The sequence below is a fragment of the Helianthus annuus genome, chromosome 10 (assembly GCF_002127325.2).
Source record: "Helianthus annuus cultivar XRQ/B chromosome 10, HanXRQr2.0-SUNRISE, whole genome shotgun sequence".
NCBI classification, from domain to species: Eukaryota; Viridiplantae; Streptophyta; class Magnoliopsida; order Asterales; family Asteraceae; genus Helianthus; species Helianthus annuus.
In genome coordinates, this window is record NC_035442.2 from 46,022,239 (window position 1) to 46,045,615 (window position 23,377).

General features: G+C 38.1%; 1 protein-coding gene and 1 long non-coding RNA gene across 10 annotated transcripts in view; both read left to right on the plus strand.

Moving 5' to 3' along the window:
* The first annotated feature begins 3,058 nt into the window (after positions 1-3,058).
* Positions 3,059-23,377, plus strand: part of LOC110884972 — a 56,659-nt gene continuing 36,340 nt past the window's right edge. Inside the window, exons 1-8 of one of the 8 annotated variants that reach the window (XR_004869511.1) lie at positions 3,059-3,442; positions 3,537-3,640; positions 3,718-4,112; positions 5,297-5,384; positions 6,403-9,769; positions 9,864-9,967; positions 10,045-10,422; positions 12,874-13,261. This is a non-coding gene — a long non-coding RNA (uncharacterized LOC110884972). Of the gene's footprint in view, positions 3,443-3,536; positions 3,641-3,717; positions 4,113-5,296; positions 5,385-5,866; positions 6,022-6,402; positions 9,770-9,863; positions 9,968-10,044; positions 10,582-11,608; positions 12,240-12,873; positions 13,262-23,377 lie in introns of those variants that run through there. The other 7 variants (XR_004869510.1, XR_004869512.1, XR_004869509.1 and 4 more) reach the window with 7 other exon arrangements.
* Positions 19,028-21,124, plus strand: LOC118483048 (TNF receptor-associated factor 6-like). 2 transcript variants are annotated; one of them, XM_035978613.1, is made up of 3 exons: positions 19,028-19,308; positions 19,547-19,648; positions 20,721-21,124. In XM_035978613.1, the coding sequence occupies exons 1-3, from the start codon at positions 19,273-19,275 to the stop codon at positions 20,811-20,813; spliced, it is 231 nt and encodes a 76-aa protein (XP_035834506.1). In that variant the 5' UTR covers positions 19,028-19,272; the 3' UTR covers positions 20,814-21,124. The 2 variants fall into 2 exon arrangements, with proteins under 2 accessions (XP_035834506.1, XP_035834505.1); XM_035978612.1 differs by having other exon boundaries at positions 19,035-19,308; positions 20,716-21,124.

The window sequence follows — 23,377 nt, forward strand, 5'->3', positions numbered from 1 at the left end:
CTAAAAAGTCTTGCTAGAGTGATGAACTTGTTGGTTAAAGAGTAAATAATGATGAAACATGGTAATACAAGATAAATCTGAAATATATGAGTATTAGTTTGCTGTAAATAACTTATAACCTGTTGTAAATCATTATTAGAATGAATGGTAATCATATGTGTGCGTTTTAGTAGCCTTTAGACTGATAACAGCTTGCTGATGTGTATTTTCAGCCGCCTTTAACAGGCTGTAAACAGGTCATAAACTCAACAAAAAAACTGATATTTTGAGTCTAAAATGTGATATTAGGAAATACGGTTCTAATGGCACCGGAATCGTAATTTTTGGACTCCGTTTACTATTTTTAAAGTGTTAATTTGTAACAGCAACTTAAGCTGAATTTTGACCAGCAATAAATGGGTGTCATACTTTCAGTCGTAACCTGAGTTTTGTGAGGAATCGGACCATGAAATTTATACAGTAGATGACAACCGATGCATGTGTAATTACCCCACTGGAATTTCGTAAATCGGACACTCGATGAATTTTTAATAAATTGTTCCGTGGACTGTGGTCAGAAATACATAAATCTGAGTTCAGTCCGGAATATGATTTTTTATAAAATATTGGTAGTGAACCGGACTCCGATATTTTTACACAATAAAATATGGAACGTTTAAGACATCTTGTAGAAATTTGGGAATTTTTGGAATAATATAACTATTTTATTAAGATGTCCGAAAACAGCCGGTTTTGAATATAAATGCTGAATTGAGATAAGTTGTGACTTGCGTGTCTAAATGTCGAGTATGCTATCCGTGAATGATCTAACATGTTATATATGTTATGTGCATTATCGTATGTTTGATTTTGAGTGGGGAATGGATGGGAAACTTAGAGGGCATAAACCGTTAAAGTGATGCATGTTATGTGATAGATACGTGTAGGAACTTTGTGTTCTATTTGAAAGCCACTAAATGACTAACTGGTAAATCATACTAGGACGTGATTGACCGACCTTGACTGTTAGCTATATTGAGAATCTAACCGAGCAAACCGAGGTGAGTTCACACTCTTTCTAAGGCATGGGATTCCCAGGGGTTTGGAATGGGATTGATTAACTACTTGTACTATCATTTCTATTAGACTACTTTTTACTGTCCTCGGATTGAAGGGCACGTACGTAAAACCTACGTACACGATCATAAGACCATCAACTCTATCACTTTAAGTCCCTCATTTACCGACTTAATCGTCGAGGCCTATGGCGATCGGGTCATTAGTTAATAGCGCTATTAGGTTTAACAAACCTCACACCGCGCCAGTCGGACGGGCGTGTACTAATGGACTATGGGCAAAGGGTCAATGCTGATAGACATTGACTTAGGGCACCTCTTATATTTTCGTAGCAATCGATACGCGTGGTCTAGTAACACATGGGAAACCCCCACTAATCTTCGTAAACATGTCAGAAAGACCGCGATGCAAACTTATACGATACATGGTTTTCAAAACGAACAGATGATTTACGAAACAAATGCTATAACTAAACAACCAACTGTGAATTCACTCAACTTTGTTGTTGACTCGTTGTTACATGCCTTACAGGTTGCTAAATGCTTGGAGCTTGCACGAGGAAGGAGTCGTTGTGGTGTACGGACTGTTATGTTCCGTGCTTAATATTTGAAATCCTTATGAACTTATAAAATTGGCTTTTGAACTTTAACTTATAAACTATGGACTCATATTTTGGTATCACGTATTATGCTTCCGCTGTTTAATTTAAAACTCGGTTAACTAGCTTTTGGTCACCAATCGTATTGTGGTTGGCTTTATTTACTTAAATACGTTGTTCAGTATGATTGGTGGCTCGATCCTGGTCATGTCACGCCTCCAAGCGGTGGTACTCCGCATGGTGGATTTTGGGGGTGTGACATACACAAACCATAGCGTCCGCTATATGAGTTCAAAAGAAATCAATAACTCAAATGTGATAGTAACGTGAAAATGATCTGTCAACTTCCGAATAAATGAATGGTAAGGTTTAGTGTGTTGACATTCTTAAATTTCGAAAGTACACCGAATGAAATACAAGCGAATCTGGTATATCATTGTGGTGATTCGTAGTTGCATCAGAAATGTTTAAATGACAGGTCAAACGAAAGTATATGCAGTTGTGGATGAAACGGTTGACCATGATTAGCACGCGCTACAAGTTTGTAATGACACCACAAGGCGTCGTACCGACATAATTCAAGTATAGTGGTGATGGAACAAGCACCGTGTTGGAAATCAAATGAACACGTACCTAAACAAGCCAGAAGATTTGAGTTACACAATGTCATAGAGTTTTCAGTTGAATACGGAACATCAAAGAACCACTGTTTCTTATTGAAGATGAAAAGCAATAAACACTGCAAGGTTCTCAATTTGTAATGAAAGAATTGTGAGGAGGTACATCGTGATATGAAATGAATCTATGTACCTTTGCCTCAACACACAACCGTGTTGATGTGACAACCGGTGATTTACCGCTCTTAATTACGCGATTAACAGATGTTTAAAACGATGATAAATAATGTTTATGATGTAGATTAACTTAATTAGGCCTCTGGAGTGCCTAGGAACGCTTGTCGAACGCTACAGTGCACATATGGTGATTTTCGGAACAACTGCGCAACGATAAACGACAACGAACTGACACCGTACAAAATACTGATAACGCCGACAAATATAAAATTTTTACGATATATTTTAGCTTCGCAATCAAATTTTAGTAACTAAATTCGAAACCAGAGAAGAAAACGAATTAGAAACGGTAACGAGGTAATTCTTCGCGATTTTTACCGCAACCGAACGAAAGCGTCCAACATCGAATACCGACACAATTTTATAATTTTAAATAAAAAATTATAATTCACGATATTTTTACGATAATCGGGTTATGATAACGGGTTTCGTTGGAATTAACAGGCCACACAAAACACGTGATTGGGCTTGTGGGCCTTGGACCCAAGCCCAAAGTCCATTAACTAAAACTCTAAATATATATAATAAGTGTTGAACCTTATCTTCGTTCATTTTGAAACCAGACAACAAACACACACATATTCATTGGCCCTCTCTCTCCCTCTCGACTAAACTCCGGCGACCGGAGCAGAATCCGGCCGGCCGGTGCCGGTTTCCGGCACCTCACTCCCCTCACACACACCCACTTCTCCTGCTCCTCTTTTTCTGATGAACAGCGCCAGCGACATGCCGGCTGATGCTGGTCGTATTCCGGCAGACCACTCGAGAAACCTCATCACTGACAGACCCCCCCCCCCCGATGAACATCAGCAATGGTAGTGCTGGTAAACAACTCGGTCCGGCGGTCGGCGTCTCGACTCGGCGGTCGGAGACCAGGTCCGGCGGTCAACGTCAAGGACCGGCGGTCCTTGTCTTTATCCGACAGGCTTCACCGGTAAACCCCCTCTCACCGATTTCCTTTCTTTTGTTTATATGAGATCTGATGAACTGATGGGTCGATTTGTGATGTTATGGCTACTGGGTCGAAGGTGATGATGCTGATGAGGTCAGCGGTGATGGTGCTCGACGAAATCGCCGGCGACGGTTGTTGAGTCCGACGATGATAGGGGTGTCCGACTCGGGTTCAGCTCAGGTTATATATAGTTCGATTCGGGTTTTGTTTTGTTCATGTAGTATGTAGGTTCTGATGTGGTTCAAATTTTGGGACAGATTCGGGTTCGGAATTCGGGTCTCGGCTCAGATCGGGTTCAGTTCGGTCAGAATAGTCAATTTCAGATGTGGTTCGAGTCAACTCGGTCAACCGAGTTAACTCGTTCAACTCAGACAATGCGAGTCAACTCAGCCCGATGCGAGTCAACACAGCGGGTACGGGTCAGACGGTTCGGGTCACGGCTTCTGTTCACATGTTCGGATCAAGTTCAGCAAGGTCAACGGTTCGGTCCGGGTCAAGCGGCTTCGTGTCAGAGTTCGTGGAACAGTACGGTTCGTGTCAGACTCAGTCAAACCGAGCCAACTGGGTCAAACCCGGTCAACTCAGCCGGTCGACTCAGTCAAACTGTGGGTCAACTCAGTCATACTAATCGATGGAACGGCACGAGGATTTGGTAAATAATAACGTCATGTTTATAGTTTATGTTGATGATATTTAGAGATTATTTTACTAGCGGAACCGAGCTCTCAAACCAAATCATATAATAAAATTATTATATATAAACTTTGCGGAATCGTATATTTAACTAGAGCATATAACTCGCTTAAACATACCAATACACTGTTGAAATGATTACTGTTTGAATTGTTGATTGGTTTTTGAAAAATAACCACAACATGTGTTGTCGAGGGCGTCCAAAAACAGAGGAAACTCTGCCCGTTTTTCGATAAAATCCGTAAAATAATTCAAACTATCGAATTAAAGTAACCTTTTATGAAGAACGAATACAACTAAATAATTACTTGCGACAAGCTTTGCAACTATTCGGAAATCATTTTAAAGCAAATAAATATCGTTATTATATTTATTTTTAAGCTTGAAAATTTCGTAAATCTTTTATAAAAATAAATATAATTACCTATATTGTTTTTTTTTTTTTTTAAACGGCCAAACCCGATTTCGTTTATCCCGTTTACATATAGGTTGCTTATTTATCTCAAACGTCAAATAACACAAATAACACGAGTTCTTTTATAAAAATACATATAGAGTATATGTTTATTTCGAATATCAACTGACACAACAATTGTTTTACTAAAATAAATATAGTTTATATATTTATTTGAAACGACAAACGACAACCATTCGTTTTATAAAAATAAATATAACTTATATATTTATTTTAAAGTTCGCACATCACGAATCCTTTTATAAAATAGATATAGATTATCTATTTATTTTAGACTTCAAATAAACAATTCTTTTACTAAATAAATATAACTTTTTATGTTTATTTTAAAACGCCTAAACGGCATCTACATATATTTCGACATATACAAGTCTGTTGTATGCAATTTTCAGATGAATATTCTTTTTATACACGTACAATTTTGCAAGACGATATATTTATATGTTTTATATAAATATTTATTAAATATTTATATACTATAAAGCTCATGAAAACTAAGTCTTCCCAAGACTTGTTACTCCTTAACGACGTTATGTGAGCTAAAAAAGTTTAACTTAGTCATTTTCGTTAAGACCGTCGAATCGTTCGATTAACGATTCGGTAGAGCTCAGTGACATGTAGTTTAGTTACTGCGTTTATTTAGAAACTTATTAGATATTCCCTGTTAGGAATATTGTTGAATGCACACTAGCGAGTCTCGTCTTGGAAACGACATCGCAAAGTCGTATTTAGCTAGCTTTGCACAGGAATATTCAGGTGAGTTCATAACCCCCACTTTTTACTATTTTACATTTTTATAAATGTTTTCGGGGGTGGAAAGACATGCACATTTTTTCAGAAAACATACAAAGTTTTCGATAAACAAAGACTGTATATTTTTAGACAAAGCACGTCTTGCAAGAACATACACAGTTTTGAACAAACGCAAAACTCGTATTTCTAAATCATATTACTAATGGATTTCGAGGAACTCAAATGATTTACGAAAGGTTTATACTAAACATTCCGGTTTTTACAAAACAAATGCGTATTTTCGAAACGTGAATGATTTCCATAACTAGGGATGGATCGTTTGGTGACAATATAGAGGCGGGGGAGGTTCAGCCTTAGTGGGGTAAATACATGTTACAATTAATACAGACATTTTTATACATGGTATGGTTAGCTTAAGGAGGGTTGGGACGTTCAGATCATGTGAGTGGGTAGGTAGAACTAAAGGCCATTAATCCTCGTTGTAGGACCGAGGGACATTAGTGATAGATCTATTTGGGTGTAGCGAGCCCCACTCCTGAGTCCGCCGAGTGGACCATGTGGTGACTAAGTGCCCGACGTACAAATCTGCTAGGTTTGAGTCTTCCTGCATCACTTCACACATATCAATGGCTTTGCAAATCATTGGTGATCTCTTTTTCCTTATTGCTACATACCAGGGACATACATACTTACAAAAATACCTGATTTTTACAAATTACATACCGTATCTCATATAAATTCAAAGCATAGGATTATGCGGGCATGGAGTCAAGGTCAGGGTGGGCATTAACGGTTATACAAATTTTACAAATACGAGAGTTTACAAATACATGGTTTTACAAACATAATGCGTTACAAATACAAAGTTTCCATATAACTTGGCAAGAAAATGATTTCTGAATTTGTTTTCTCTATATTATTTCACAAACCGGTTGTTCAAATAATTTATTTCAAATCTTTTACAAACAAGCTATGAACTCGCTCAACTTTATGTTGACTTTTTCGCATGTTTCCTTCTCAGGTTACTTTTCAAAGTTATGGCACGGTTGGAATAGGAGAATCATTGGAAATTCGAGTACTTAGCAGGCGTTCAATTTTTAGAAGTCTTAGCTTATTTGCTTCCGCTGTGCAATGAAGATACCAGTCCAGTCACACCAGCTCTGATAATTTTGGGGTGTGATAGATTGTTATCAGAGCTATAGGTTACAGCGAATTAGGTTTCTGTAGGAATACCTAGGCTCTAACCTCACTTTTCTCTGGGACTTAGACTATTAATACGTACAGAACGCCTAGTACTCGAATATGGTCTCCAACCGTTGCCGAAAACAAAAAAGGTCAGAATTTTGATTTTTAAACATACGCTATTGTGGTGCTTCATACACGGTTCACAAAACAAATACGCACGGTAAACAAAACTCTGAGAGTTTAGGAAACATGCATTTAAGACCTTCGGAAACTTATGTCTAAGTTCATTAAAGGTCATCACGTAGGAACCGCGAATATTAACTCGGGCACATATTATTATCCATATTGTCTATGATATTCTAACTTCCCGAGCAGGCAGCCTACGCATAACAAAAACGCTAGTGCACGAGAATACATGGAACTCAGTCTTTACGTCAACGGATGTCGGAGTACATCACGTCTTACGCGAAACATAACGCTAGTGCACAGGTATACGTGAAACTTAAGCTATATGTCAACGGAGGTGGAAGTACGACACATACGACTATCGAGGCGAGGCCTTTTAAAAGACACGATGGCGTAATTCAATGACGACGCTAGATTCCTGTGAGCAGGAGGACTAACGACCAGAAAACACGACAACTTGTCACGCGACCCTGCAACGACACGGATCACTCCAAGGAAAAGACGTATGCCTCCACATCCCCCTATTTCAGTTAACGACGAATACGCTAAGTTCGACATTCCATGGTAATGTCAACTAATAACCGGCCGTCACACGAAACCCCAGGTAAAGTCCTCAAATTTCTTTTGTTAAAATTTCGACTTTCACACTTACTGAGTAGATTTTGGTATCTCTACTCCTCTTAATGGTCATTGTATCACGATCATTTCCTTCAGTATAGCGAATATTCATAGGCTTCATTTCTTGAAAATTCATATGCTACGCATGCATCGTTTGTTGCGCATGTGGTTTCGTTTCGAATGAGCGTTTCATCAAAAGTTCAAATATTGATTCGCTAAACCTAATTATTGATTTGTGATTCGAATGACTCGCATTATTGTAATGGTTGGCTCCCTTGTTATCAAGTCAACACATTTTCTTGAAATTTCTTTTCTTTCAAGTTACATACATGGTTTTCATTGCGACCATGCCGAAAGTTTTCTTGTCGATACATGTATTTATTATCGGCTTGCGCCGAAACCAGGTTCGATTGTTTGAACTTCTTCATTTCACTCATTCAATTCAAGATACCATATGATGTATTGAAGACATCATATTCAAATTCGTTTTAACAAGTGTTTCATTTGTTCCAAGTTGAAGTAAACTTGTTGGGCATTCGACTCCATTAAATTGTTTGTTGATTTCGACACCTTGTGGTGGTATTTTCACTTGTCTGAAGCCGGAGCTAAACTCGTTTACATGTCTCATGCACAGATTTAACTATTTATTTATTGCTTAAAATCCGCTTTGATTTATCATATTACAGCAGTCTTAACACAATCGTGCGTTAAGACAATGGTACACCAGCTCATTTTAAATTCCGGTGTACCTACTAACGGTACATTCATTTATCGATCGAATGTTTTGCGAAATTCATTGCTTCTTCGTCTTCGATCGAAAACATTATTTCTTTGATGTTCCATTTTCAATTGAAAATTCTATAATGTCATTTGAAACAAATTTTCATATTTACTTCACTGCGCTTTCAATTGACTGTAAAACACAGGTGATACTTGTTCGATCACCTCTATTATTGAATTGTTTCATTCATTGCGACACCTTGTGGCGTCGATATAACTTGCAGCTTGTGCTGATCACGATCGAGCGTTTCATGCAAACTATTATATTTGAGGTTGTTGATTCTAAGTTCATCCAGTGGATGTTATTGCTTCTAGAACTCATTTACACATTGTAAACGTTCATATGGAATTCGATTGGTCGAAGTTCCTGTTCATTGTTGAATTCCTGTTAACTTAGTCACATTAGTGACTGTACCTATACGTCTCGTTTCCTTTGACATCAATTACTGAGACACATTTCCTTTAAACCGTTGGGTTCTTATTGTTGAGTAATGTCATTAAATTCACATGATTCGAATAAGTCTTGTTTCGATTACGCAGTCATTCACTTTGTTATTATTCGGACTTACCTGTGAACAACACAATTACGAGGGGATAACATAGTCTAAATTTCGAGTACGAAATTTCTGTAACAGGGGGAGAATGTGACAACCGGTGATTTACGGAGCTTAATTAAGCGATTAACATATGTTTAAAACGATGATAAATAATGTTTATGATGTAGATTAACTTAATTAGGCCTCTGGAGTGCCTAGGAACGCTTGTCGGACGCTACAGTGCATATATGGTGATTTTCGGAACAACTGCGCAACGATAAACGACAACGAACTGACACCGTACAAAATACTGATAACGCCGACAAATATAAAATTTTTACGATATATTTTAGCTTCGCAATCAAATTTTAGTAACTACAGTCGAAACTGGAGAAGAAAACGAATTAGAAACGGCAACGAGGTAATTCTTCGCGATTTTTACCGCAACCGACTAACGAAAGCGTCCAACATCGAATACCGACACTATTTTATATTTTTAACTAAAAAAAATTTATAATTCACGATATTTTTACGATAATCGGGTTATGATAACGGGTTTCGTTGAAATTAACGGGCCACACAAAACAAGCGATTGGGCTTGTGGGCCTTGGGCCCAAGCCCAACGTCCATTAACTAAAACTCTAAATATATATAATAAGTGTTGAACCTTATCTTCGTTCATTTTGATACCAGACAACAAACACACACATATTCATTGGCCCTCTCTCTCCCTCTCGACTAAACTCCGGCGACCGGAGCAGAATCTGGCCGGCCGGTGCCGGTTTCCGGCACCTCACTCCCCTCACACACACCCACTTCTCCTGGTCCTCTTTTTCTGATGAACAGCGCCCGCGACATGCCGGCTGGTGCTGGTCGTATTCCGGCAGACCACTCGGGAAACCTCATCACTTCGGCTCGGTTCTCAGGCGACAGACTCCCCCCCTCCGATGAACATCAGCAATGGCAGCACTGGTAAACAACTCGGTCCGGCGGTCGGCGTCTTGACCTGGCGGTCGGAGACCCGGTCCGACGGTCGGCGTCAAGGACCGGCCGGTCCTTGTCTTTATCCGACAGGCTTCACCGGTAAACCCCCTCTCACCGATTTCCTTTCTTATGTTTATATGAGATCTGATGAACTGATGGGTCGATTTGTGATGTTATGGCTACTGGGTCGAAGGTGATGATGCTGATGAGGTCAGCGGTGATGGTGCTCGATGAAATCGCCGGCGACGGTTGTGGAGTCCGAAGACGATAGGGGTGTCCGACTTGGGTTCAGCTCAGGTTATATATAGTTCGATTCGGGTTTTGTTTTGTTCGTGTAGTATGTAGGTTCTGATGTGGTTCAAATTTTGGGATAGATTCGGGTTCGGAATTCGGGTCTCGGCTCAGATCGGGTTCGGTTTGGTCAGAATGGTCAATTTCAGATGTGGTTCGAGTCAACTCGATCAACTCAGACAATGCGAGTCAACTCAGCTCGGTGCGAGTCAACACAGCGGGTACGGGTCAGACGGTTCGGGTCACGGCTTCTGTTCACATGTTCGGATCAAGTTCAGCAAGGTCAACGGTTCGGTCCGGGTCAAGTGGCTTCGGGTCAGAGTTCGTGGAACAGTACGGTTCTTGTCAGACTCAGTCAAACCGAGCCAACCTGGGTCAAACCCGGTCAACTCAGCCGGTCGACTCAGTCAAACTGTGGGTCAACTCAGTCATACTAATCGACGGAACGGCACGAGGATTTGGTAAATAATAACGTCACGTTTATAGCTTATGTTGATGATATTTAGAGATTATTTTACTTGTGGAACCGAGCTCTCAAACCAAATCATATAATAAAATTGTTATATATAAACTTTGCGGAATCGTATATTTAACTGGAGCATATAAGTCACTTAAACATACCAATACACTGTTGAAATGATTACTGTTTGAATTGTTGATTGGTTTTTGAAAAATAACAACAACATGTGTTGCCGAGGGCGTCCAAAAATAGAGGAAACTCTGTCCGTTTTTCGAGAAAATCCGTAAAATAATTCAAACTATCGGATTAAAGTAACCTTTTATGAAGAACGAATACAACTAAATAATTACTTTCGACAACGCTTTGCAACTTACGAAAACAACTATTCGGAAATCATTTTAAAGCAAATAAATATCGTTATTATATTTATTTTTAAGCTTGAAAATTTCGTAAATCTTTTATAAAAATCAATATAATTACTTATATTGTTTTTTTTTAAAACGCCAAAACCCGCTTTCGTTTATCCCATTTACATATAGCTTGCTTATTTATCTCAAACGTCAAATAACACGACTTCTTTTATAAAAATACATATAGAATATATGTTTATTTCGAATATCAAATGACACAACAATTGTTTTACTAAAATAAATGTGGTTTATATATTTATTTGAAACATCAAACGACAAGCATTTGTTTTATAAAAATAAATATAACTTATATATTTATTTTAAAGTTCGCACATCGCGAATCCTTTTATAAAATAGATATAGATTATCTATTTATTTCAGACTTCAAATAAACAATTCTTTTACTAAATAAATATAACTTTTTATGTTTATTTTAAAACGCCTAAACGGCATCTACATATATTTCGACATATACAAGTCTGTTATATGCAATTTTCAGATGAATATTCTTTTTATACACGTACAATTTTGCAAGACGATATATTTATATGTTTTTATATAAATATTTATTAAATATTTATATACTATAAAGCTCATGAAAACTAAGTCTTCCCAAGACTTGTTAATCCTTAACGACGTTATGTGAGCTAAACATAGTTTAACTTAGTCATTTTCGTTAAAACCGTCGAATCGTTCGATTAACGATTCGGTAGAGCTCGGTGACACGTAGTTTAGTTACTGCGTATATTTAGAAACTTATTAGATATTCCCTGTTAGGAATATTGCAGAATGCACGCTAGCGAGTCTCGTCTTGGAAACGACATCGCAAAGTCGTATTTAGCTAGCTTTGCACAGGAATATTCAGCTGAGTTCATAACCTCCACTTTTTACTATTTTACATTTTTATAAATGTTTTCGGGGGTGGAAAGACATGCACGTTTTTCAGAAAACATACAAAGTTTTCGATAAACAAGGACTGTATATTTTTAGACAAAGCACGTCTTGCAAGAACATACACAGTTTTGAACAAACGCAAAACTCGTATTTCTAAATCATATTACGAATGGATTTCGAGGAACTCAAATGATTTACGAAAGGTTTATACTAAAATATCGGTTTTTACAAAACAAATGCGTATTTTCGAAACGTGAATGATTTCCATAACTAGGGATGGATCGTCTGGTGATAATATAGAGGCTTGGGAGGTTCAGCCTTAGTGGCTGGGGAGGTTCAGCCTTAGTGGCTGGGAAGGTCCAGCCTTAGTGGCTGGGAAGGTCCAGCCTTAGTGGCTGGGGAGGTTCAGCCTTAGAGACTGGGGAGGTTCAGCCTTAGTGGCTGGGAAGGTTCAGCCTTAGTGGCTGGGGAGGTTCAGCCTTAGAGACTGGGGTAAATACATGTTACAATTAATACAAACATTTTTATACATGGCATGGTTAGCATAAGGAGGGTTGGGACGTTCAGACCATGTGAGTGGGTAGGTAGAACTAAAGGCCATTAATCCTTGTTGTAGGACCGAGGGACATTAGTGATAGATCTATTTGGGTGTAGCGAGCCCCACTCCTGAGTCCGCCGAGTGGACCATGTGGTGACTAAGTGCCCGACGCACAAATCTGCTAGGTTTGAGTCTTCCTGCATCACTTCACACATATCAATGGCTTTGCAAACCATTGGTGATCTCTTTTTCCTTATTGCTACATACCAGGGACATACATACTTACAAAAATACCTAATTTTTACAAATTACATACCGTATCTCATATAAATACAAAGCATAGGATTATGCGGGCATGGAGTCAAGGTCAGGGTGGGCATTGACGGTTATACAAATTTTACAAATACGAGTACAAATACATGGTTTTACGAACATAATGCGTTACAAATACAAAGTTTCCATATAACTTTGCAAGAAAATGATTTCTAAATTCGTTTTCTCTACATTATTTCACAAACCGGTTGTTCAAAAGATTTATTTCAAATCTTTTACAAACAAACTATAAACTTGCTCAACTTTATGTTGACTTTTTCGCATGTTTCCTTCTCAGGTTACTTTTCAAAGTTATGGCACGGTTGGAATAGGAGAATCATTGGAAATTCGAGTACATAGCAGGCGTTCAATTTTTTGAAGTCTTAGCTTATTTGCTTCCGCTGTGCAATGAAGATACCAGTCCAGTCACGCCAGCTCTGATAATTTCGGGGTGTGACAGTTGAGACTGATTTCATCGTGATAAACAAGACGGATTTAGGGCAAATTATCAAATAGTCAATTTAATCCGTGTATGAAGTGAGTAACCAAATAAGCGCAAGCTTCAATTTTGTGTAAGTATCACCGCGAGGTATCGAAATCGATCAAACGATTTAGTGGAGTCGTAGATCCACGACTCGAAACGAAAGAATCTTTGCAAAATAGTTGAATATGATGCCTTCAATACATCCTATGACGTCTTAAACTGAATATACGAAATGGATAAGTTCAAGCAATTGAACTTGGTTTCAACGTAATCCGACAATAAACGTATGTATCAATAAAGGAAATCTTGGCATGGTCGCAAAGATAAACCATGAATGTAACTTAAAATAAATGAAGTTTCAAGAGGTTGTGTTGACTTGATAGCAAAAGAGTCAACAATCACAATAATATAGGTCATTCGAATTCACAATTCGGTAATTAGATTTAGCGTCATAACATTTGAACTTAAAGGAATTGAAGTCGCATGCGTAGGAAATGGTGTATGCATGGCAAATAAGCTTCCAAGAAAAGGAATAATGAGTATCTGCTAAAATGAAGAAATAACCAGATATCGAAGCAAATATGTGTTCGCTCATTGCGAAGAAAATTAACATGATGCAACTACCATTAAGGGGAGTAGAGATGTAGACGTCTACTCGCTAGAAGTAAAAGAAATTCAAGTACTTTCGGTTTGGTCAACGGAACTGGCATATGTGTCAGGTTAATGGTGTCTGCTTGAGTTAACGGACGTGGTTTCTAAGTAACGACCTTTGTGAATCTGGACTGGCTCCCTATGCTCCTAAGTACAGGTTTCCTAGATTCTCAGAGTTTCTTATTCGGTGTAGAATCGTTCTGTGCATCGTGTAGGAAACGTCATTCTTGTGTACGTTTAAAACAAATATTGTCCCACAAATTTTCCCCCGGTATACTTTCTTCCTGAAGTTACAGCTACTCGATCATCGATCGGTCGGGAAATACGGGTTGGATCCTCGCAGTTAGTCCAATAAGTAGTTTTTCAATCCTTTGCAAGAGTCGCTGACTCTTGTTGGCTAGCTCGTCCGGCTCTTGGTAGTTTAATGTTCATTTGAGAGTCATCGTCCTTTCACTTGACAAGCAGAACTGGGGTTACCCAAAATGGAAATTTTGGTCTGTTATCTTCCTTCTCTATCCATTACTGAAACTACACTGTCAATCCTTGCATTTCCGAAGGTGCAAGTCTGTAGAGTGCATTTACCACAGATGCGGTGACTGGAATCAAATCGATGTGAAGTTCGACTTGTTGTTGAGGAGATATTTCTAGCCAATCTTCGAGGAAGACTTTAGGATATTTCCTTATCACAGGAATATCTTCGTGTTTTGGTTCTTCGGCTCCCCCTGTCCCCGACATGAACCAAGAAAACAACACATTCGTCACACAACATCCTTCGTGCCCTCAAGCAATTAGTAATTTGCAGAGGCGTATCTCCCTTCATGAGTCAAGATTGTTTCTTCGTTTGCCGTCGCGGTGCGGATATCAATCTCCTATTGATCATTTGTCAACCAATCCATCCAATTACCTTGTTGAAGTCTCTCAATTCACTGGCAGTAGCTCAAGCGTAAACTCACGCTCTCCGGGTCATATCTTGCCATTTCCAATACTTAGTTGGCCTCCACTAGCTTCCCATTAGCTAGTTCTATCGACTGCGGGTTATCTAACTTACTTACTACTAAACCAAGCATACTTTCAACCCCTAGAAATGCGAAACTAAAATTTGCAACAATATCTAGCAGCGCAAATGCATAGCGTTGAGTAATATGGGACGTACCGATATCCAAGCTTGGGTTCCTGGTGTGCTCCCCTAGCTCTGCTACTGAGCTTTTATCCTTGTGCCTGGTTCTTCTTAGGGCAGTATTTTCAGAAATGCTTCTTGCTCCCACAGTTAAGACAACCTTCAGCACGTTTTTGTTTGTCACTCGTCCCGCCTTCGTCATTGTCGTTGCTTCCTCCGTGATTATTGCTATCATCTTGACCTTTATTTCCACTTTCAATACCTTGTCTACAAGTCTCCTTGGGATGCCCCCTCTTACCACAGTTATCACATTTTCCATACTTACATCGCCCGACATGATAACGTAGACAATTATCGCACTTAGGTAGGATACCCATGTAGTCTTTTCCCTTTTTGGCCTTCTTCTTGTTACTCGCGCGAGTAATCATTTTGAAATTTGCGAGCTTCCTCTTGTTATCTCCAGATGACTCTACAGGAGTCTCCTCCTTCTCTTCCAGAGTGGAAAATTCTCCTTGTCTAATCGCTTCTTCAGTGAGCGCGACACTCAGGTCGATTGCTTCGATGATTGCTGGAGGCTTAGCTGTTGTTACCAGGCTTAGAATCTGAGGTGCCAGTCCCCCGATGAAACGTTCGATCTTCCTAGATTCTGGTTCCACCAAACGCGATGCAACTTGTGATAATTCGCCAAATCTTTGCACATATTCGGCTATCTTTGGACCTTCCATTTTCAGGTTCCACAATTCAGTTTCCAACTTCTGGACTTCCGCCCTAGAGCAATATCTCTTGCGCATTAGTTCCTTCAGTTCGTCCCACGTCAAAGCATACGCAATAGTCTCGCCCATTGCCTGAACCTGAAAGTTCCACCATGACAGAGCCCCATCTACAAATAGTCCAGCTACGAACGTATTACATCATGCTCTTGTTTGGAACATCACATGCAACACCATCCTTTGGATATTTATATACTCATGCATGCATGTGTATGGCTTTGAAGATACATGCTATGACCGTCGTTTGAAGTGAAGACATGAAGACTTTCGTTTAGAACAATATTTTTTGGTCAAAAATCAGTTTAAGGATAATGTAACCAAATTTTGTTTGTGAGGTCGAGTGCTAATGTGTTTAAAAAACAATGTAAATGATTTTAAAGTGTAAATAATAATGAACACCGAGATTTATACGAGGAAAATGCCCTTGATCTTTAGAAGAGATCCAGTACAAAAAACCTAGCTCGGGTGATGGAAACTACCGATCACTAGAGTGTAGAGTAGTTTGAATGTTGCGAGAGTGTGTGAGTGTGGTGTTCTATATCTAGATGAGCTCAAAATCCCATAATTATATTTAGAAATATCAAATAACTAACTAAACGAGAATTATGTAAGCTCCAATGATCGCCCATAACGGTTAATTCCATATTTGCACGTGCTTAATTCCAAGAATATTCCACGAGAATTATGTAAGCTCCTCTATCAGTGCGTATGGTCTTTATCTTAGCATCTGCTTGATTCTCTACCAATCTTTTAAAGTTCTTAAACTTTGTTAAAGCCTCAGATTTTAGTTTCAAAAAATACACCCATGTTTTCCTTGAGAAATCGTCTATAAAGGTGATGAAGTATCTACATCCACCTATAGATGTAGTTCTCATCGGTCCACATATATCGGAGTATACTAATTGCAAAGGCTTGGTAGCATGCCATGTTGCTTGTTTAGGAAATGCCTTTCGAGCATGTTTTCCAAACAAGCATCCTTCACATATGCTTTGTGATGATTTGGAAGCCATCTTTGGTAAACCTTTTACTACTTCCTTTTCTCCCATGTTGTGTAATGTCTCGAAGTTTATGTGACCATATCGTCAATGCCACAATACTGAGATGTCTTGTGTCATTACATTGCAAACTCTTGGGGTAACATCATAGTTTAACTTTAATGGAAACATTTTGTTTCCTGTCATCCTAACTGTTCCCATGTGCTTTCCTGTTGGATCTTTGATAATACACTCAAGATTATGAAAGTTTACTTCATAACCTTTTTGCACTAGTTGTCCCACACTTAATAAGTTATGTTTTAGACCTTCAACATAGAAAACGTTTGGTACTCTTTTCTCTACTCCTCTTACTTTGATGGCTACATCACCACTTCCTAATACATTGAGCCTCTTGTTGTCTCCGGTTCTTACTTCCTTCTTTTCTGATTCATTTAGTGAAATGAATAGACTCTTGTTGCCGGTCATATGATTGCTACATCCACTATCTAAATACCAGCAATCCTCTTTGGTTATCTCTTCTACGTTAAAGATCATAAATAGAGTTTCATCGTCCCTTCTTCCGGCTCATCTTCATGTAACAGAGCATTGTTGCTCTTATCATTCTCGTCCCCTTTTTGACAAAAACGTGTCGTGTGCCCTAGTTTTTGACAATTATAATAGCGGATTTGTCCGCTAAACCTTCCTCTTCCCCTGCCTCTTGCTTTTCCATTGAAATCCGATCTGAAAAATCTTGATCGGTTCTGGTTTTGGCTTTGTATTTGAAATGCTTGTTCGACAGGTGCATCATCATATTGTTTTAAGCTTAGTTCATGAGATTGAAAATCCCTAGTAACTCTTCTGTCGACATGGCTGTCATGTCTTTTGACTCTTCTATGGCTACTACAACCGATTCATATATTCTTCTATAGTTTCACTGTCTTTCATTCGTAATGCATCAAACTCATATCTTAGGGTTTGTAATTTTACCGTTTTGACTCTATGTTCTCATCTGTATGCCTTGTGAAGGATGTTCCACGCTTCTTTGGATGTTTTGCTCGTTGCGATTCGTTCAAACACAGTTTCATTCACTACCTTATGAAGCGCTTTCTTGTCTGTATGCCTTATGAAGCGCTTTCTTGTCCTTCTTCACTTTCTCCCTGTGAGCATTTTGATCATTTTCTGATGCCCCGGCCGCCAGTTGATTGTATCCTTCTTCTACACTGGTCCACAGATCTTGTGATTCTAATAAAACCTTCATCTGAATGAGCCAATGATAATAATTTTGTCCCAACATTTTTGGGATCTGAGTTTAAATCCCACCATTTGATGTTGTCATTTGAACGAGAGAGAATAAAAATTGATAAGAATTGCAGCGAATATTAGTAAGTGTGGATCGTTGTGGCTCTGATACCACTTTATTGAGATAAGAATGCAGATTAGGGTGTTTGGGGAATGAAAGAATGATGTTCGTATATTTCGAATTGGAAAATCATATCTATGATTCACACATACATATATATTTGACGGTTGGATGCATAACCGCCACTACATATAATAAAACTAAACTATATAAATAAATACATTATACTAACTAATATATCTAGCTTATATTTATTCTAATATAGGAAAATTGTTAATTAGCAGGTGATGGTTTTCTACAATGCTTTCTAATTGTGTTTTGACGCATCCACATACACACACAGCTAGAAAACTGGCCTTTTGCGACCACGTATAAGGCCGGAAAACGGTTGCAATTTCCCTGTTGCAACCATTCTAAGACTAAACATTTTCATTTAAGGTCACAAAATCGTTGCAATTGCTCTCTTTTTTATTTTTGCATACCAGTCTTTGAATTTGCTAACAGCTCTGCTTACGACCAAATGGTCCATTGTTGGTGTAGAACTGCAAATACACATAACAATTGGAGCATCAAACTTCTGGATATGACCTGGCAAGCATAAAAACCTTTCATGACCAGCTAAGATGATTAGCATCCTTAATAACACTTACTTTGGTAAAATAAAAACACATAACAACATTTCAAAACTCAAGTTATCGGAAACACACACTCATAATTGAACACAAAAATTAATTAGGAATAACTTCTGGCATAACCACTTTCTATGGAACAGAAGGAATAGGAAATGGTGTTGGCCATCTTGGAATCACAAATGGCACCATCACACGCCATGAGAGGGCGTTTACAAGCAACATTCAGCCTTCTGTTCCGCATACTATATGACGCCACAAAGACACTACAAGAAACATGAGCATTAGTGGCGACCTTTTTAGTGGCAACATCATTAATGTTGTTGCTATTGCTCACAATTCGGAGCGCTCATATAAGGGCTAATGGTGACAGTTGATTAGTGTTTACATATTTCCCCCTCCTAATCTGACGTATTACGTGTTTCCCCAAATAAAAAAAAAAAAAACAATTACATATTTCCCCTCCCTAACCCATATATATTACATATTTCCCCTTTTCATTAAAAACTCTTATTAAATGACTATTTTACCCTTAATGAGCTATTAAATGAATATTTACATATTTTTCATTTCTAATATCATCAATCAATTACATATATCTCCAACTTAGAATCTACAAAAATTAGACAAAATAACACTAGTCTTAGTCTCTCTTCAACCAGTTTTAGCGTTCTTCTCCAAAAGGAAAAAGTATGCTGACAGGCAAAGCAACATGATCTACTTTCCACTAGGAGCTAGTAGTTCAATGGTAATGTTCTCTGTGTGTAAACAAACATATGTGTTGTGTGTATGTGTATTTGATTTGAGGGAGATGCTATAATGATTGATGCTTAAAGGGCTGTCTTGCTTGTGTGCTATGGCTTTTTAGTAACAATTTATTGTTATTTGATTAGCGTCGTTGTGATTAAATGCTGCAAGTACTTTATTTAGTTTTTTGGCTATAAATGAACATATCATTTAAAATTGATTTATTACTATAACTGCAGCCACCTACCTTCGAGTGTCCAATTTGCATGGGGCCGCTAGTTGAACAGATGGCCACAAGGTGCGGTCACATGTTTTGTGAAGGTTGCATAAGAGATATTCAGGTATTTCTTAATGCATTCTTTGGATTTTTATTATGATTATTATGGTATTGTTTGAGAATAGTAGCAAGTAGAAGAATTAATAAAAAAACTACATGAATTGGGGAGATATGTAATTAATTGATGATACTAGAAATGGGAAATATGATTCATTTAATAGTTCATTAAGGGTAAAATAGTCATTTAATAAGAGTGTTTTTAATGATAAGGGGAAATATGTAATATATATGGGTTAGGGATGGGAAATATGTAATTGTTTTTTTTTTATTTGGGGAGATACGTAATAAGCCATCTTAGAAGGGTGAAATATGTAAAAATCCCTATAAACAATATCCAGATCAAATAGACGGAAAGATATAATGTGAGAAAAGTAGCTTTCATCAACCAGCTTTTCAACTCAGGATCAGAAGATGAGAGATCACTACAGGTCACCGTAAAAATTCAATACCATTCTCCTTTCTCATAATCTATCAAATCCCACTTACTAAAACAGTAAAATGAACTCGCATCAGGCGCCACTTGATAAAACCGAAGCTTTCCTTGGCACCCATCACATAATCGATAAAGCCCATCATCCCTAACCTTACTTTGAGCATCCCTGTCAGCTTGAAACGTGATTAGTCGACAAGATTTGGGATCCTTATAAGGATCAAAATCAACCATACCATGATCATAAACAAACCAATGAAGAGTCCCATTAAATCTTACAGGAGCTGCACCGGATAAGACAAGGCAACCTATAATCAATCCATTCCCCGGTTTCAGATGAATACATGTCTAAACTGAGATAATTTGAGGGTGAGTTGAGCTGTTCTACTCTCACAACTGTATAGCTAGTAACAGAATTATCTTCATTAACCCTACTCACAATACCTTCCCCAATGAATATTGGGGTTTGTCTGCATTTATCTGTATCTTTTATTCCATCTACATAAGCATTAGATATCATTGTCCATCTCGAACGGACCCGTTTGCCCTCTAAAAGGTCTTCCATTTTGACCCGTTACCCAAATTAACGTTGATTTCTATTGGATATGCACTGAATTGAATCTGTGTTTATGTTGTTTTAGGGCAGGTGGGTAAATGCTGCAAAGTTTTTAACAGATGCATTACTGATTGGAAGCTTAGCAATCCGTATTATCCCAGTCATGTGCTATTATCGCGCTAATATTTTTCTTGGTACCGTCATGTGCTATTATCGCGCTAATATTAGAGATGAATGGTCTACTAAAGAAAGTTCACTTGGTATGTCTTATACTCTCTAGGGCATAAATGAGGAATGCAATTGGACAAATTCCCACAAATGTATGTTTTTCACTTCAGTTGATTGAGGTTTTGTGCATATGTATTTGTTTTATACCTTACTATTATTATGTCTTGAAATAATTATTCATTTTAAAAAAGGAGTTTGTATAACTGATAACCATTTCATAATTTATATACAAAATAATATGCATATAATCAAATTATGTTTATTTATATTTTATTTTTTTAATTAAAATGTGAGGTATGTGTTCGAAATTGGAATGATTTATTGTTGATGCATTTATGTATATATCTACTGATGTCCGGTTACGACCGAAGTCGTTCGACTCGAAGAACAAGTTCAAGATGACACAAAGTCCAAGATGATAATAGACCAAACTACATGACACCATGGTTTAAGGTGTGGTAATTCAAAACCATAGTGTATAATGGCCATCGCATAAATGATGTACATGGGTATCACTTGTATTACATCATGCTCTTGTTTGGAACATCACATGCAACACCATCCTTTGGATATTTATATACTCATGCATGCATGTGTATAGCTTGGAAGATACATGCTATGACCGTCGTTTGAAGTGAAGACATGAAGACTATCATTTAGAACAATATGTTTTGGTCAAAAATCAGTTTAAGGATAATGTAACCAAATTTTGTTTGTGAGGTAGAGTGCTTATGTGTTTGAACAACAATGTAAATGATTTTAAAGTGTAAATGACAATGAATACCGAGATTTATACCAGGAAAAAGCCCTTGATCTTTAGAAGATCTCCGGTACAAAAAACCTCGGGTGATGGAAACTACCGATCACTAGAGTGTTGAGAGCAGTTTGAATGTTGCGAGAGTGTGCGGGTGTCGTGTCTATATCTAAATGAGCTCAAAATCCCATAATTATATTTAGAAATATCAAATAACTAACTAAACGAGAATTATGTAAGCTCCCATGATCGCCCATAACGTTTAATTCCACATTTGCACGTGCTTAATTCCAAGCATATTCCACGATATTCCAGCTTGACCAAGTCCACCTAGTTACCTGCATAAAATTATAACAACATACCGAAGACAATTATTAGAAACTGTTATATGAGCTAACGATCCTTGATCCTTCCGGTACCCGCTGCATATTTTAAGGATCACATATCACGGATACACATAAGGATCACTAATCCATAAAGAATGAAAATCAGCCCTAACAATTGCCTCCAATATGGCGGTTGTGATTATGGTCACAGGTGGCAAATTCATTTAAATTCAAATTAGCCGTTTTGGCAGACGATTGGACTCGCTCAGGCTATGAAACATCATAGCGACTTATAGGGAATTGCTAACTCCCATTCTTTTAAAATCCGAAGATCAATCATCATAATTCCCCCACCAGTTTTATCACTCATGTATAGCTTTCTCCTTCTCTCTTCTCTTTTCTAAAAAAATTAGAATTTCGGCAAAGATGCATACTCATTCCTCACCAAAATCTGGTTCCAGAAAGAAAGTCCGATGATTCACCCAAATCACAAAACCTATTAAAGGACCTATCTCTTAAGATCTGTAAGTTCACAGATCCAGAAATCCAAAACCTGAATGCTTTCCTTTAAAAACTGTTTTCCGACCCGTTGATCCATTTGCACGAAGCGATGCCGTCTTGGAAGCATGGATTTATTTCCATGCACTCCCTTTTCTCCTAGGGTTTCATATCCTTTTCCCCCTTTAACCCAGAGCTTCTTCGAATACACTGGCATGAGTTTTAGTCAAGTGATACCGATGCTATGGGGAGCTCTGTTTAACATTGAAGAAGTCATCGGAAAAGAGGGATTGCAGTTCGACGCCCATGAGTTGGCTTATCTGTACACCTTTGTTACCCACGGTTCTAACTGATTTATGTTCAAGTCTAAGCCCCACCAACCAATCCCTGTCTTAAAAACTATGAAAAATGATTCTTCTTGGAAGAATCAGTTTTTCTTTGTTAAGAGAGATTCTTTGCCGGAGGGGGACACTTTGCCTCTTAGGTGGATCTCAAAGGGTAGGAGATGGGATTTTTGTTTATCACCCGTTTACATTCAGACCATCTATTGATTTGCTTTCTTTTTTCAGTGAAAAATTTCGCGAGTCTTGCTGAGCTGCCAGGAACCGCTGAACGAGCCAAAGCTTTTCTGGACCTCGACCCCACCGACAGGACATTCAAAGTTTATAGAAATTTTTATATAAAATAAACAAGATCTTGAAGTTTAAAAATTTAAACAAGATTAAAAAAAATACAAAACACCCCCCCCCCTTATGATTCACGGTTTGGGGTGGGTCCCCCTTTTGCCCACTCATCTCTAGTTGTTGTGTTGGAAGCCGAATTTGATGATTAGTGGAAGAACAAGATCAAGCAGAATCCTCTAAACAATCCATCTTCTTCCATTTTCCAACAAACTCGAAAACCTTTTCATCACCTTGCTCTCTCTCTCTCTCTCTCTCTCT

Bases quoted from the DNA above. Each gene is read 5' to 3' on its own strand.
- LOC118483048 (XM_035978612.1), top strand. From the start codon at position 19,273: ATGATCTACTTTCCACTAGGAGCTAGTAGTTCAATG. The intron at 19,309-19,546 runs GTAATGTTCTCT...CTATAACTGCAG, and splicing joins TAGGAGCTAGTAGTTCAATG to CCACCTACCTTCGAGTGTCC. The intron at 19,649-20,715 runs GTATTTCTTAAT...ATGTTGTTTTAG, and splicing joins GTTGCATAAGAGATATTCAG to GGCAGGTGGGTAAATGCTGC.